The sequence below is a fragment of the Bubalus bubalis genome, chromosome 1, assembly GCF_019923935.1.
Source record: "Bubalus bubalis isolate 160015118507 breed Murrah chromosome 1, NDDB_SH_1, whole genome shotgun sequence".
NCBI classification, from domain to species: domain Eukaryota; kingdom Metazoa; phylum Chordata; class Mammalia; order Artiodactyla; family Bovidae; genus Bubalus; species Bubalus bubalis.
The window spans coordinates 157,492,812-157,509,082 of NC_059157.1; the positions used below are offsets into that span (position 1 = coordinate 157,492,812).

The window sequence follows — 16,271 nt, forward strand, 5'->3', positions numbered from 1 at the left end:
TTAGACTTATGTGTGAGATCATTACAGATAGCTTTTATCTGATGGGATAATACCAAGTGATTGGGCATGGTTAAGAGAGACCATATCATTTCATACAACTCAACACAGTGCCATGTACAATGAATGATGTCCACATGTGTGAGGGTGGGGAGGTACTGGTATTCTGACTTTGGTCTATCTGGTAGTCTTCTATTTCTAAAGATAAAAAGATCCAGTTGACAGTTGGGAGGAGGGGCTTCTTAGGCACTGGTAATGCTGAGTTTCTCAGAGTCCTAGGCTACAGGATGTGTTCAGCTGAAGAAAGTTCACTGAGTTGTACGCTTATGCTTTATGAAATTTTGGTATATGTATTTCAATACCATTAAAAAATTTAAACAGGCATTTTTCAAGAGGTAGGAAAACCAACACTTGTATTTTGGATATTCCATTTTCATGTTTCACTAGGAAAAATAAGGATTTTGGACCCCTTCTGTAAAATATTACTCAAGTAATGAACTGAACTAGCTAACAGGACAGGAAAAGAGAACAAAAAAGCTTCAAGAACCGAACTGCTCTCAGGGACTAGATCCCTGCTTCCAGAACTCTAGGTGAGTCAGAATTTTAGAAACAAGCCCACTGGATATACAGAAGCCTCTTATTTCTATTCAGAAATGCACTTCCAAAGCTGGACGGCTGGTACAATAAGCTTAGTGAATAATGGGTTCACAATTTCAATTTATTATCAAAATATTTGCATCATGACAAATCTGAAAAGACAGGAGATGCAGAGCTACATAAATGCAGTTGTGCCCTTTTATCATAGCCACCCTCAGAGAAGATTTCACTTTGAAAATCCTGGTTATAAACTACAACTCTTATGTTATCTTTAAACCACAACTCTTATGTACCTCTAGCCAACTGTCCAGGGGTAGTTTTTAACCCAAAGTTTGTGCTTAAAGCTTTTCATCAATATGATTTATAAGTTTAAAAAGTCTCAAATCTTTATCTGTACATCATTTTACAGACCTTGTTGGTTCATTAACTATTTATCTTGATCTGAAGCTTCAATATTCAATGGTTACTTATAATAACAATTATTTAGTCATAAATGTAGTTAATAATTAAATATAAAAATTATTATTTATACATTACTACAAATCTCTTAAAAAGACCAAGTTTTGAGAGAGAACAAGAAACTGCTTAGAAAATTGCAGGGAGCCTCAAGAATCTCATTATCAGTGGAAACAGGTACAACAAAAAACAGTTTTAGACATTCATTTTAGCCCTAAGAGTGCTTAGAATACTCTCAGAATGAATAACTGATAACTGGTAAAATTAGATTAAAACTATGTTGAGTCCCAAGGCCCCAATATGTATAAGATTTCTTTGGAAGAGTTCTGAAGGAGTGTAAATGTTGCAAATAAAGGTAAAAATAGGTACACAGGCCTCATGTTTTTAACTCTTATGCTACTGCTGTACTTTTGGGGCCAAGTGAATTATTCTACCTTTTCTTTCTCCCTTTCATTAGAAATTTCGGTCCACATCAAGAGACAACATCAAATTGGCAGATCATATGGGAAACTGAAATGAATGGTAATATTCTGTCTAGAGATTAAGCATAATTTAGACAGTGAGAATGAGTGATTTGATAGACATTAGACCCTTCCTCCCTCCACACCTTTTCCAGAATAACCAAACTTCATTTTTATTGCCATGTTCTCACCCCTGTGAACTACCTCCATGTAATCAGTGACCTCTCTGACCCCTTCTCTCTCTGATAGAGTTCCCCATTTCTGTGATTTGGGCAAGCTTAGCCAAGGGCTGCACCACTTCTTCTGAAGATTACCAAACCCGGCATTTCTTTTCTGGATTCATGTATGAATTCTTGTGACAATGGAAGGCTTCTGAAAACTGAGGAGAGTTCTGCAAAGTCCCAATAATCCTGGGAAACAAACAAAAATCACCATCAGCATTTGATATTCATGTCCATACCATGTAAGAGCTCTACAGAATTTATGTAGATCAACTGAGTGAGTTTGGAACTCTAAGTTTAAAAGGAAATTAAAACAAAACAAAACAAAAAACTGGTAGAAAAAAAAAAACTGGTAGCCCACTCCTTTTCATTAACAGAATGTTTTAAATAGAGAGATGGCAAACTACAGGGGTTAAGTGCACAGATTTTGAAGACAGACCACATGCTCTGAATTCCAGTTATGAGCTGTTTTTATTTAGCCTGTCTGTGCCTCAGTTTCCGTTTCTGTAAAATGCATATAATAATATTACCTGCATTTTAAGCTTGATTTGGGGAGTTAATTTATAAATACTGTCTATATTTTGGTAGAATAAATGAATAATTCAAGTTTGGAAGTGCAGTTATTTTAAGAAGAATTTGGTCAAAGAATAAAATTATGATTTCTTAAAAAGCAGAGACATTACTTTGTCAACAAAGGTCCATCTAGTTAAGGTTATGGTTTTTCCAGTAGCTGTGTATGGATGTGAGAGTTGGACCATAAAGAAAGCTAACTGCTGAAGAATTGATGCTTTTGAACTGTGGTGTTGGAGAAGACTCTTGAGAGTCCCTTGGACTGCAAGGAAATCCAACCAGTCCATCCTAAAGGAGATCAGTCCTGAGTGTTCATTGGACGGACTGATGCTGAAGGTGAAGCTAGAATACTTTGGCCACCTGACGTGAAGAACTGACTCACTGTAAGACACCATGATGCTGGGAAAGATTGAAGGCAGGAGGGGAAGGGGACAACAGAGGATGAGATGGTTGGATGGCATCACTGACTCAACGGACATGAGTTTGAGTAAACTCCAGGAGTTGGTGATGGACAGGGAGGCCTGGTGTGCTGCAGTCCATGGGGTCACAGAGTTGGACACAACTGAGTGACTGAACTGAACTGAATATATCTTGAAAGGTATCACAGTGTAACTTTATGATAGACTTTAAATAGGTATCTGTTGATTTAATAGGAAAAATAACAATTATTTCCCTTTCCCCCTCAAAGAACCCCATAGATGATCAGAAACTGGATTTAACCTGAGAACCTGGGAAGGGTTGGAAAAACACCAATTTCCTCTTATCTCTGAACCCCAATGGGCAAAAACAACACTGTCCAACCCACTATTGGCACCAAGCAGTAATTGAAGGACACAGGTCAATACAGTGATGGAGAGGTGACGTTTTCCCATCAACCATGAACCGGCTCCTTCCCTTCTCTTTCCACTGGGACCATCCCAACTCAGCCACCTTGGGTTGGGGGCATGGGGTCAAGAGGCAAGCAAACTGGAGTGGCCAGAAGACTATGAACATGTTCTAACTTGCTGAGATCTCCCTACATGGCAGATATATGAACTTCATGACAGTTGTTTAGTTACTAAGTTGTGTCCGACTCTTTGAGACCTGTGGATTGTAGTCCATCAGGCTCCTCTGTGAATGAGATTTCCCAGGCAAGAATATTGGAGTGGGGTTGCCATTTCCTTTTTTGAACTGTATACATCCCAACATTTCTCTCCCCCTCTAACCCGTTTTCCACACAGCAGTGAGAGTGATGTTGTAAGTCAGAAAGAGAAAAACAAATATTGTAAATTAATGTATATATGTGGAATCTAGAAAAATGGTACAGATGAATCTCTCTGCAAAGCAGAAGAAGGGACACAGATGTAGAGAACAAACCTATGGACACCAAGCAGGAAAAGGAGGGGTCAAGTGAATTGGGAGACTAGGATTGACATATATACACTACTATGTATAAAACAGATGACTAATGAGAACCTACTGTATAACACAGGGAGCTCTACTTAATGCTTAATACTTAATGTGGTAACCTAAAAGGGAAGGAAATCCAAAAAAGAGGGGATATATGTATGACAGATTCACTTTGCTGTACAGCAGAAAATAACACATCGTAAATCAAGTATACCCCAATAAAAATTTTAAAAGTATTTAAATCAGTAATTCTTTTACTTATAACCTTCTATGGACTTGAAGAAAATCCAAACTCCTCTTCATCATCTCCAATGTCCTGATGGCTCCAGCCTACCTTCCAGCCTCCTCATGGTCTGTTTCCCCTATTTCTCTTTAGGCTCAAACTACATGGATCCACCTTCCATTATGCAAACTGGCTAAGCTCCTGCTCTTGTTTGGCACTGCTGTGCCTGCCGACCCCACTCCCTGCAAAGTTACTCCCCATTGACTATGCGGCTAACTCCCCATTGACTATGTGGCTAACTCCTCAGCCCCGTCTTCAACACATCATCTTAGAGGCCTTCTTGGAATACTGTCCATGTGAGCCCCTCTCACCTGTACCAGCCCCATCACAGCATTTATCATGAAATGTGATGATTTTTTTCTCCTTCTTTCCTTTCTGACATACTCTCGACACTGTAATCTCTATGAGGACAACATATGGAGTATACATTGCTCCCTGCTGCTCCACCACAGCTTAGCACAGTCCTCGTTTATTGCAGAACTCCAGAAATAACGAATGAGCCCGTCACCTGGTCATGGTGATAACACATAGAGAGTAACAGGACATTATGAAGAAAAACAAAGCTCAGTGTTTTTGGTTTATTTGTTACAATGAACCAACAGAAGGGAAAGAAAGCATTTCCTTCCCCTATTTCATTCCACATCGAATTTGTAAAAGTCCTACTTCCTAATGTGTAACCTTTCACCACATCAGTTATTTCTCAAATTTCCCATTCAAGGAGGATGTAAATTTTTTTGGTTGTATGTTTTTGAGGACTCCTAGAGCAATCTTGGGGCTACCCTGGTGGCCTAGACAGTAAAGAACCCGCCTGCAATTCAGGAGATACAGAAGACACGGGTTTGATCTCTGGCTTGGGAAGATCCCCTGTAGGAAGACATGGCAACCCACTCCAGTATTCTTGCCTGGAGAATCCCATGGACAGAGGAACCTGGTGGGCTACAGCCCATGGGGCTCCAAAGAGTTGGACACGACTGAGTGATCTCTCATGCATGCACTCAGAGCGCTATTAAAGATCAAAAGGAATCTTCCCAGCATAAAGTGGAGTAGGGGAGAGGGGTAGAGTGGAAGAATTTACATCTATTTGTTCACTGGCTGAAGAGGGAGGTCTCCTCAAGCCTGAAGAGGGGCCCAGTAAAGACAGGTTGTGTGAATGACAAGGATGTGTCTGCCTCTCTGAGCAGGGTCCAGAGAGGACCCCTGATAGGATGGTACATGGCTGTCAGTGAGGCTGAATGTCAAGAGCAGTGGTTGCTGCCTAGCTTGAACATGACCAACAGAAGGAAATGGAGCCACTTGACTTCAGATAGGACGAGAGGACTGCAAGGATGCCAGCATCCATGGCAGGCCAGAGAAGGAGGTAATTCCTTGATTTCTAGGCTCGAGATGCCTTTGGATTCCTGTATGACCCTAAGAAGGGGTACACTGAAAATGATTGAAACTGAATTTCTCACCTCCTGTCTTAGGGTGGGAGCTTAGACTTTGAGTTAATTTGATTAATAATAATAATAATAATGTCCATGGTGTCATTTCTTACACTTGAAAGCTCATGAACAAATTTACTCAATACCTGGTCAAAGTGATCATACATATAACAATAGGAAGATTTCAGACATCAGGGATTTATGGTAGTACTTAATCTTTAAGGTTCTAGGCTCATAGACTCGGAGTTAGAGAAGGGCTTTGGTTCATTTAATCTGATCCTCTTCCTTCATTAGAAACCCTAAGTGCTCGCTGAGGGACAGTATGCTGGTGGTCTGACTATTCCTCTAACTGAGAAGCAAGCTCCCTGATGGATGGGGTCATGACCATTTGAGCATCATTGGCTGGAAGAGCTGCTGTCTTTGCTCTTATTTTATTAATATTTTTTCAAGGGATCATTATCTTAGATATCACCACAGGGGGATAAGTACTTCAGTAAAAATGTCCAAACCCAAGACTTAATTCTACCTTTCTCTTAAAAATATTAAAGACATTTAAAAGAATATACCTCAAAACAAGAAATCCCACAAAACACCACTGGGAGTTGGCCATGCAATGACACCCAAAGTAAGGAACACTCAGCCCTCCAATTCCATTCCAGTTCCTTTCTTTCCATCCAAAAACTCCAGTTTAGATAATCTGATACTGAAAAATTAGGTCAACAATGTACCAATGTACTTCACTTACTTTCCTAGGACTCTAATTAGTTCTTGGTTGTTTATAACATCAACTCTTTGGATGGATGACATAAATAATCTATTTCAAAAAGTGGGTACATTACTGATTAATATAAATTTATTCTCTAAGAATAGGATCATATTCCATAAATTTTTTAATGCTATATGAAAACTATGCAGTGTTTGTGTTTATATTAACAGGAGACAATAACATCTTTTATTATTTCCTAAACTAATTTTCTTGAAAATTTTAGTTTATTACATAAAGTATATATTACTGCTATTTTATATTCCTACTGTTTATTACCTTGGCAAATAATCACTTGTACTGAAAATATCTAAGAGATGTGCAGTTGAACATCATGTAATCAAGAATGAACTTTATCTACCACATATCTGACTACTCCTGCTTGAAATTAACTGTTTTTTAAATTACTGAATGAGCTTTTAACAATTTATGAGTTCTCTGAAAATCTTTTGCTACTTGTTTAAAACAGACAACAGGGATACAAGGTTAATTAGCTTCATTCATGAATAAACTGGTCAAAATTTATCATTAACTAACATTCATGATTCTTTTAAAGTAAGGTCACATTGGTCCACATGTGTTCCATTATAAATTCATCAAGAAATAAATGTGTGAATAGATTTGCAGGCATGGGCTAAAGATTAATAAGTACTAAAAGAAATTCTTCAATATCCACACCATGTATAAAATACCAGAAATGAATCCTAGTATTTAAGGTAAATGAAGGAAACATCAGTATTTCAAAGAGGGCTTAGCTTAGGCATGCTAAATCATAGAATGTGCTGTGCTATGCATAGTCACTCAGTCGTGTCCGATTCTTTGCGACCCCTTGGACTGTAGCCCACCAGGCTCCTCTGTCCATGGAGATTCTCCAGGCAAGAATACTGGAGTGGGTTGCGATGCCCTCCTCCAGGGGATCTTCCCAACCCAGGGATCAAACTCAGGTCTCCCGCATTACAGGAGGATTCTTTACCATCTGAGCCACCAGGGAAGCCTGAGAATACTGGAGTGGGTAGACTATCCCTTCTCCAGGGGATCTTCCCAAGCCAGGAAATAGAACTGGGGTCTCCTACATTGCAAGTGGATTCTTTACCAGTTGAGCCACCAGGGAAGACCAAATCATAGAATAATAAGGAACAAAATAGCCACATTACTTTAAAATGCCTAAATAAATCATTAGAAAGAATATTCTTTTAAAAACAACTAATCTCGAGAATATACAAGCAACTCCTACAGCTCAACTCCAGAAAAATAAATGACCCAATCAAAAAATGGGCCAAAGAACTAAATAGACATTTCTCCAAAGAAGACATACAGATGGCTAACAAACACATGAAAAGATGCTCAACATCACTCATTATCAGAGAAATGCAAATCAAAACCACTATGAGGTACCATTTCACACCAGTCAGAATGGCTGCGATCCAAAAGTCTACAAGTAATAAATGCTGGAGAGGGTGTGGAGAAAAGGGAACCCTCTTACACTGTTGGTGGGAATGCAAACTAGTACAGCCACTATGGAGAACAGTGTGGAGATTCCTTAAAAACTGGAAATAGACATGCCTTATGATCCAGCAATCCCACTGCTGGGCATACACACTGAGGAAACCAGAAGGGAAAGAGACACGAGTACCCCAATGTTCATCGCAGCACTGTTTATAATAGCCAGGACATGGAAGCAACCTAGATGTCCATCAGCAGATGAATGGATAAGAAAGCTGGGGTACATATACACAATGGAGTATTATTCAGCCATTAAAAAGAATACATTTGAATCAGTTCTAATGAGGTGGATGAAACTGGAGCCTATTATACAGAGTGAAGTAAGCCAGGAAGAAAAACACCAATACAGTATACTAACGCATATATATGGAATTTAGAAAGATGGTAACAATAACCCTGTGTACGAGACAGCAAAAGAGACACTGATGTATAGAACAGTCTTATGGACTCTGTGGGAGAGGGAGAGGGTGGGAAGATTTGGGAGAATGGCATTGAAACATGTAAAATATCATGTATGAAATGAGTTGCCAGTCCAGGTTCGGTGCACGATACTGGATGCTTGGGGCTGGTGCACTGGGACGACCCAGAGGGATGGAATGGGGAGGGAGGAGGGAGGAGGGTTCAGGATGGGGAACACATGTATACCTATGGCGGATTCATTTTGATATTTGGCAAATCTAATACAGTTATGTTAAGTTTAAAAATAAAATAAAACTAAAAAAAAAAAATATTAGATATTAAGCTGTGGTAAACATTTCTAGCATTAATAGTGGTGTAAGATCTATCCAAGAAAAAGAACTGCAAAAAAGCAAAATGGCTCTCTGAGGAGGCTTCACAAATAGCTATGAAAAGAAGAGAAGTGTAAACCAAAGGAGGAAAGATGTAGCCATTTGAATGCAGAGTTCCAAGGAATAGCAAGGAGAGATAAGAAAGCCCTCCTCAGTGATCAGTGCAAAGAAACAGAGGAAAAAAATAGAATGGGAAAGACTAGAGATCTCTTAAAAAAATCAGATACCAAGGGAACATTTCATGCAAAGATGGGCTCAATAAAGTACAGAAATGGTATAGACCTAACAGAAGCAGAAGATATTAAGAAGAGGTGGCAAGAATACACAGAAGAACTGTACAAAAAAGATCTTCACGACCCAGATAATCACAATGTGTGATCAATCACCTAGAGCCAGACATCCTGGAATGTGAAGTCAAGTGGGCCTTAGGAAGCATCACTATGAACAAAGCTAGTGGAGGTGATGGAATTCCAGTGGAGCTATTTCAAATCCAGGAAGATGATGCTGTGAAAGTGCTGCACTCAATATGCCAGCAAATTTGGAAAACTCAGCAGTGGCCACGGAACTGGAAAAGTCAGTTTTCATTCCGATCCCAAAGAAAGGCAATGCCAAAGAATGCTCAAACTACCACAATTGCACTCATCTCACACGCTAGCAAAGTAATGCTCAAAATTCTCCAAGTCAGGCTTCAGCAATCATGAAATTCCAGATGTTTAAGTGGGTTTTAGAGAAGGCAGAGGAACAAGAGTTCAAATTGCCAACATCTGCTGGATCATTGAAAAAGCAAGAGAGTTCCAGAAAAACATCTATTTCTGCTTTATTGACTACTTCAAAGCCTTTGACTATGTGGATCACAATAAACTGTGGAAAATTCTGAAAGAGATGGAAATACCAGACCACCTGACCTGCCTCTTGAGAAACCTGTATGCAGGTCAGGAAGCAACAGCTAGAACTGGACATGGAACAACAGACTGGTTGCAAATAGGAAAAGGAGTACATCAAGGCTATATATTGTCACCCTGCTTATTTAACTTCTATGCAGAGTACATCATGAGAAAAGCTAGGCTGGATGAAGCACAAGCTGGTATCAAGATTGCCAGGAGAAATATCAATAACCTCAGATATGCAGATGACACCACCCTTATGGCAGAAAGTGAAGAAGAACTAAAGAGCCTCTTGATGAAGGTGAAAGAGGAGAGTGAAAAAGTTGGCTTAAAGCTCAACATTCAGAAAACTAAGACTATGGCATCTGGTCCCATCACTTCATGGCAAATAGATAGGGAAACAGTGTCAGACTACTTTTTTGGGCTCCAAAATCACTGCAGATGGTGATTGCAGCCATGAAATTAAAAGATGCTTACTCCTTGGAAGGAAAGTTATAACCAACTTAGATAGCATATTAAAAAGCAGAGACATTACTTTGCCAACAAAGGTCCGTCTAGTCAAGGCTATTTTTGTTCCATTAAGTCATGTATGGATGTAAGAGTTGGACTATAATGAAAGCTGAGTGCAGAAGAATTGATGCTTTTGAACTGTGGTGTTGGAGGAGACTCTTGAGAGTCCCTTGGACTGCAAGGAGATCCAACCAGTCCATCCTAAAGGAGCTTAGTCCTGGGTGTTCATTGGAAGGACTGATGCTGAAGCTAAAACTCCAATACTTTGGCCACCTGATGCAAAGAGCTGACTCGTTTTTAAAGACCCTGTTGCTGGGAAAGATTGTGGGCAGCAGGAGAAGGGGACAACAGAAGATGAGATGGTTGGACGGCATCACTGACTCAATGGACGTGAGTTTGGGTAAAGTTGGGAGTTGGTGATGGACAAGGAGGCCTGGCATGCTGTAGTCCATGGGGTCTCAAAGAGTTGTACATGACTGAACGACTGAACTACTACTACTAGGATCTATAAAATATACTTTATTCGACTGGTGGATGAATCAAGCAATCTAAGTATCTAGATTAGCACCCATACTATTTAGGAAGCAGACATGGGTATCATTTTTGTCTATTTGGATTTACTTTAAAAATGATCAGACCTTTATATCTTATACAGAAATATTATATCTGAATAACCTTAGAAACACATTTATAGATTGTATAATAAATAGTACCATAGCAACTATTCCCAGAAGTGACTGTAGAGAACTAACAAAAACTAGATCTCCAAATGAAGTCATTTAAATTTCTAGAATATCAGGAGGAAAGGTTTTTAAATACTAAAGTTTAAAGTACATAAGACTTTAGTTAGGAGGAATAAAATAATTATAGCCTAAACCTAGTGTTGTGTGTGAGCTTCCCAGGTGGCTCAGTGGTAAAGAATCCACCTTAAATGCAAGAGATGCAGATTCGATCCCTGGGTCGGGAAGATCCCCTAGAGTATGAAATGGCAACTGGGTCCAGTATTCTTGCCTGGAAAATCCCATGGACATAGGATTCTGGCGGGCTACAGTTCATGGGGTTGCAACAACTCAAACATGACAAAGCAACTGAGCACACACACACACACACACACACACACACAATGTGGTTCTATAGATTCAACTTTATAGCAACTATACTTGGCCTTATACTTTTGATAGTGTGGTTATTTAAGTATAAAGTTACAAAATCTCCCTTCATTTCAGGAATATTTCTGTAGAAACCACTATGCACAGTTTTTCAATAGCAACTCAGTGTCTATTAACGTTCTTTAAAAAAAAAAATGTATTTTACTTTGCACAGCCAGGAAGCAGCCTGTTTCCAAAACTAAATGTGACCTCAACCTTTTGCCGAGGAAATCCCTTTACCTCCAGAGAAAATAATAATTTTCCTGGAAAAAAGGTTGGCATTCCATTTACCCTTTTATAAAAAAAATCAACACATACTTCTCTTATTATGAATGAAAAATAGTCAAAGAGGCATCTTTGGGGCCAGAACAAAGAAAACAAAAGTTACAAATAATTTTATATATTTATAACAAACTACTATTTTCAGTTTAAAATTGGAAGTGGAAAAAAATTCCTTGTTTACCTGTATGATCACTTACCGGTGATCAGTTATTGATATTTTGAACTATGCAGACATAAGAAATGAGAAAAAAAAAACCCAAAAAACCCTTGACTGTCAGCTAAATAGGGAATGACTGCAAAATCCATATGGTTTATTCATAGGAACTCTTATTCTGTTCACATTTCTCTCACATAAAAGTAATTCAGGCACTAATTTTCAAGCACATACATGTAATAGAGATTTCATACACATTAACATTAACCCCCCAAGCAACTCTTATTATAATTTACTTCTCGTTTTATATATCAAGAAATTGAGACCCAGATGATTAAGAAACAGCTCATAAATGGCAGAGCCCTGAATGGAACTCAACGCTTTTCTTAATTCAAGGCTTGCATTCATTTTCTACCATAAACTGTAGGATATGTTTTTTGAGCCAATAGGAATGGAGAAATGGGATGGCTGAAGGCAGGCAATTTCATAATAATAATAATAAAAAAATACTAGGGAAGAGACAACAGGTAGAAAAATCCTAATAAAAAACCTTAACTGAAAAGTAAAAAAAATCACCATAATGGCTCTATAGTGTAGGAATTACTCCACATGCTACAGCCTCTGAGGCTGTCACTAACCTAATAAACAGTGAAACCATAAGTATTACTCATAACAAAAATTTGCATCATCAAAAAAGAAAGCTGAGGTTTTCTTCAGGATGCTGTGTTAATAAGATAGGAAGTTGGAAAATTTATTTTAAACACAGAAATTTTAATCCACTGGTTAAAATAAAAATGGTAATACTCAAGAGATAAACATTAGCTGTCAAAATATTAATATGCTACCCCTTGTTCTTGGAGGATGCTGTACATACAAAGTACTGGATAAATTTGCTTAAATTAGCCTGGGTGTTTTATGGATATATGCTTTAGTTCATGATGATCTATAGGGCAGAGCTTTGACAGATTAGTTATGGTCATTGTGTGAGCTTATAAATACTCTGTTATCCCCAGGTTGTTACACCTTAACTTCTAAAGACTTCAGTAAGGAAAAAGACAACTTTAAAAAATTAAAGCTATTGAATCACTGTTTTGGAGCAGGAATTAACATGGTATTGTAGGTCAATTATACTCGATGCATGATACAGGATGCTTGGGGCTGGTGCACTGGGATGACCCAGAGGGATGGGATGGGTAGGGAAGTGGTAGGGGGGTTCAATGGGGAACACGTGTACACCCGTGGTGGATTCATGTTGACGATGGCAAAACCAATACAATATTATAAAGTAATTAGCCTCCAATTAAAATAAATAAATTTATATTAAAAAAAATTAAATAAAGAAACACACTCAGAGGAAAATCTATCAGATTTGAGGTTATCGGGCGAGGGGAATTGGATGAAGGTAGTTGAAAGGTACAAACTTCCGGTTATAAAATAAATAAGTACTAGGGATGCAAGGCACAACATGACAGATAAAATGAACACTGCTGTATGTTACACATGACAGTTAAGATGCAAGAGTTCTCATCATAAGGGAAAAGTATTTTTTTGTTTAATTTTGTATATATTTGAGACGATAGAAGTTCAATAAAGTTATTAATGTTATGGTAATCACTTCATGATGTATGCAATTTGAACCATTATGCTATACATCTGAAACTTATACCATGCTTTATGTTAATTATATCTTAATAAAACTGGAAGTAAAATTTTTTAAATTAAAAAAAAAAACAAAACACCTAAAAATTACAAAACCATAATGAGAATTGGTCCAAAGATTATGCTGCTCATGCCTCAGACAGTAAAGGATCTGCCTGAAATGTAAGAGACCAGGGTTCGATCCCTGGGTTGGGAAGATCCCCTGGAGAAAAGAATGGCTTCTCACTCCAATATTCTTGCCTGGAGAATTCTATGAACAGAGGAGCCTGGCGGGCTGCAGTCTGCGGGGTTGCAAAGAGTCGGATGTAACTAAGCGACTAGCACTTCACTTTTTTATCTAAAGAAGAACCTAATTTGTACATCCTAGCAAGGATAAATTAAGTTTGCACTATACATATAATAGGCATACAATAATCAATTGTTGAATGAATGAATTTGAAAAAACTGTTAAGGCAAATACTAAATGGTGATGATGATACAAGAATAAGATGAGTAAATTCTTTAATTTTAAATATGCTTTTTTATTATTTCACAATTGAATGTGTATTTTTTTCAGGAGTGAATGATCTGGGTAGTATGTTTGTGTTTGTTTTAGGAGAAGCTTTTAAAATTAGCCCATTAGTTTTCTTTTGTTCTCAAACTGTTTCCCAATAAGCTTACAGAAATTTTATTTTATTTTATTTTATTTTTATCTATCTAGGTGCTGCTGCTGATCAGCAAATCGGTGATGAAGAGTTTAGTACCTGAGGAAGGGGTAGGAATTAGGAACTCGGCCCTAAAACAGACACACAGGGACTTACAATTTAACATTCAAATGATAGCTGGTTGATCTTCTTTCAATCTGGTGTTCTCTTAGATTTTCTGAATTGGGAAGGACTTTAGATACCTTATAATTCAACCTTCTACTCTGCACAGAGTACAATTTTCCTCCAGCATCCCTGCCAGGCTATTCTCTGACCTCTGCTTCATCATACTCTTTCCTGGAGTTTTGGGAACAACTTTACTCCACATTGGGACCTTTTAATTACTATAAAATTTTCCTCTGTGTTGAATGGAAATCTTTTTGGAACAGCTACTCACTGGTTCTAGGCCTTTTTGCCTTTTGTAGCCTCTTAGAAATATCTCTGCTAGCTTTAAATAGAGCCACTGTTCTGAGGTGACATCTTTGTTGGAATTCATTAACAACTGGGCCTAGGTCATATACAATCTGAAGATAAGAGCAGTCAAGGCTATGCTTGTGTAAACATGACATTTATCTTGATGTGTTTGGTCAATTCTTTGTGAGACCCTCAAAAAACAAAAAGAAAAAAACGAAAGGAAAAAGAAAAGCACTGGATTTCCAAATTGTACAGAATCAGAGTCAAAAACAACCCTCCAAATCTGAAATAATGGAGCCAATATTGGAGCACTCTGACACTATCGATACCCACACACCTGAAATTGCCTGGACTGTGCACATCTGTTTTAATGGAGTTGAGTGCATACTCCGTCCTGTAGGTTCCACACCACACCTAGGGACAGAAAGAGAGAAAGGAAAGCAGTGTACTCAGGTTGCATCAAGGATTATTTGTTTGGGCAGTTTGGAAGAAAAGCAAACTTCCTATTGCAAAAATTAAATAGAAGTTCTGCATTCCACAACCAATTACTCTTCAAATAATGTTTAATAATAGGCAACCAGAAACACAATTATCATTAATACGGACTGACAGACTATTACACACAATGAAAGTCAGTCAATCAAATGCTCTGCCACAATCGATTAAAACAAGAAAACTCAGTATGCAACATCTAACTTAGTATGAAATTATAACTCAAAATGATTTTCATATCTATCAATCAAGAAAGATAACAATACCTGGGCAAAATTCAGGAAGAACAGTTGTCTGTGATTGAGGTCAAGTCCAGGAAGTAATTTTTCTTCACCATGCTTTTTAACATAGTTTTGATAGGCCTAGGCAGTTAATGAAATAGAAACATGATGTTTATAATTTTTAAATTTATACATAAACCTATTTAAAGATCATGTGACCAAGTAATTAATATCAGAATCACCATAATAATACATTTAGTTATGGCAACCTTCAAGTATTTAATGGATTAGAAAGAAAATTAGAATTTATTTACAAATACTCTGAAAAGAATAAGATTAATGATTAACAGATGATAAAAGCCTAGCTAATGTCAGAAAATCAACAAATGTTAACTGAATGAAAGGATGGATTTACATAAGTGATAAAAAACTTATCTAAATGTTGTTCTATAGATGAGTAAGTCTAGCCAGTTGGAAGAAAGAGTAGCCAAGAGAATCTGTAATTGCTATACTTGACTGGGTTATCACTCTCAGTAAAAAGAGATTCACAACAGATTTCATTTGAGAGATACTTGAGAAAAGTTAAGGGAGTCTCCTGAGATTCCTTAGAGGTTTAGCACCATATGATTCTAAGAATAAGGATGAGCAATTATTATGGCCCCTGAAGACGGGGCAAAATAAATTGAACCTCAGTCACCCTACAAAGAAGGAATTTAGATTACTGAATGTCAGGAAATGTCCTTAATTCCTAAGGATTTATAGACACTATTGGAAAATATAGTTTTCCGCTACAAAATATACTTAAGAATGGGATTGACAACAAATTTCTGAGATGTGTTAGCTTTAATTGAAAAAAAGAAAGGTGATAATTAGATACACAGAAGATATATTTCATTTCTTCTTGCTTGTCATCAACATAGATTTTCTGCATCTCTAATGTGCAAAGATGCTGGAGATATAGGAAAGACATGAACCTACTCCTCTGAGGGATTTCACAATCTACCAGGGAGTATTACAAGTCAAGACTTCATATATAATAATTTATTTGCACAATTGTAATTTGCTTTGTTATTCTTAACCTGTACTTGTTCTACATGAGGATCTCCATGGAAGTACACTTAACTCAGACTTTGGCCGAATTTTTACAGCAGTGATTCTCAATCTGATTGTGTATTAGAATCACCAAGGACTATTAAAAGGGTCAATTCCTTCCACTTCCAGGCAAGATGGAGCAACTGAGACTGAATTTATCCTTCCGCTGAAACAACCAAATAATAGACAAAATATATTAAACAATGGTTTGCATGACGCTAGACATCAGGCAAAATCTGATCTCTAGGAGATAGTAAACAAGAGGAGCCCTATGACTGCCCTA

The 16,271-nt window shown here is 37.7% G+C and overlaps 1 protein-coding gene across 6 annotated transcripts in view; it reads right to left on the reverse strand.

Moving 5' to 3' along the window:
* Window positions 1-697: 697 nt before the first annotated feature.
* Window positions 698-16,271, reverse strand: part of MME (membrane metalloendopeptidase) — a 117,581-nt gene continuing 102,007 nt past the window's right edge. For all 6 annotated transcript variants that reach the window (XM_025289508.3, XM_025289510.3, XM_025289509.3 and 3 more), the window contains 3 exons: window positions 14,942-15,037; window positions 14,521-14,597; window positions 698-1,921 (listed from right to left, as the gene is read on the reverse strand). In XM_025289508.3, coding sequence (XP_025145293.3) covers window positions 1,822-1,921; window positions 14,521-14,597; window positions 14,942-15,037 — 273 coding nt within the window. In that variant the 3' untranslated portion in view covers window positions 698-1,821. The remainder of the gene's footprint in view (window positions 1,922-14,520; window positions 14,598-14,941; window positions 15,038-16,271) is intronic.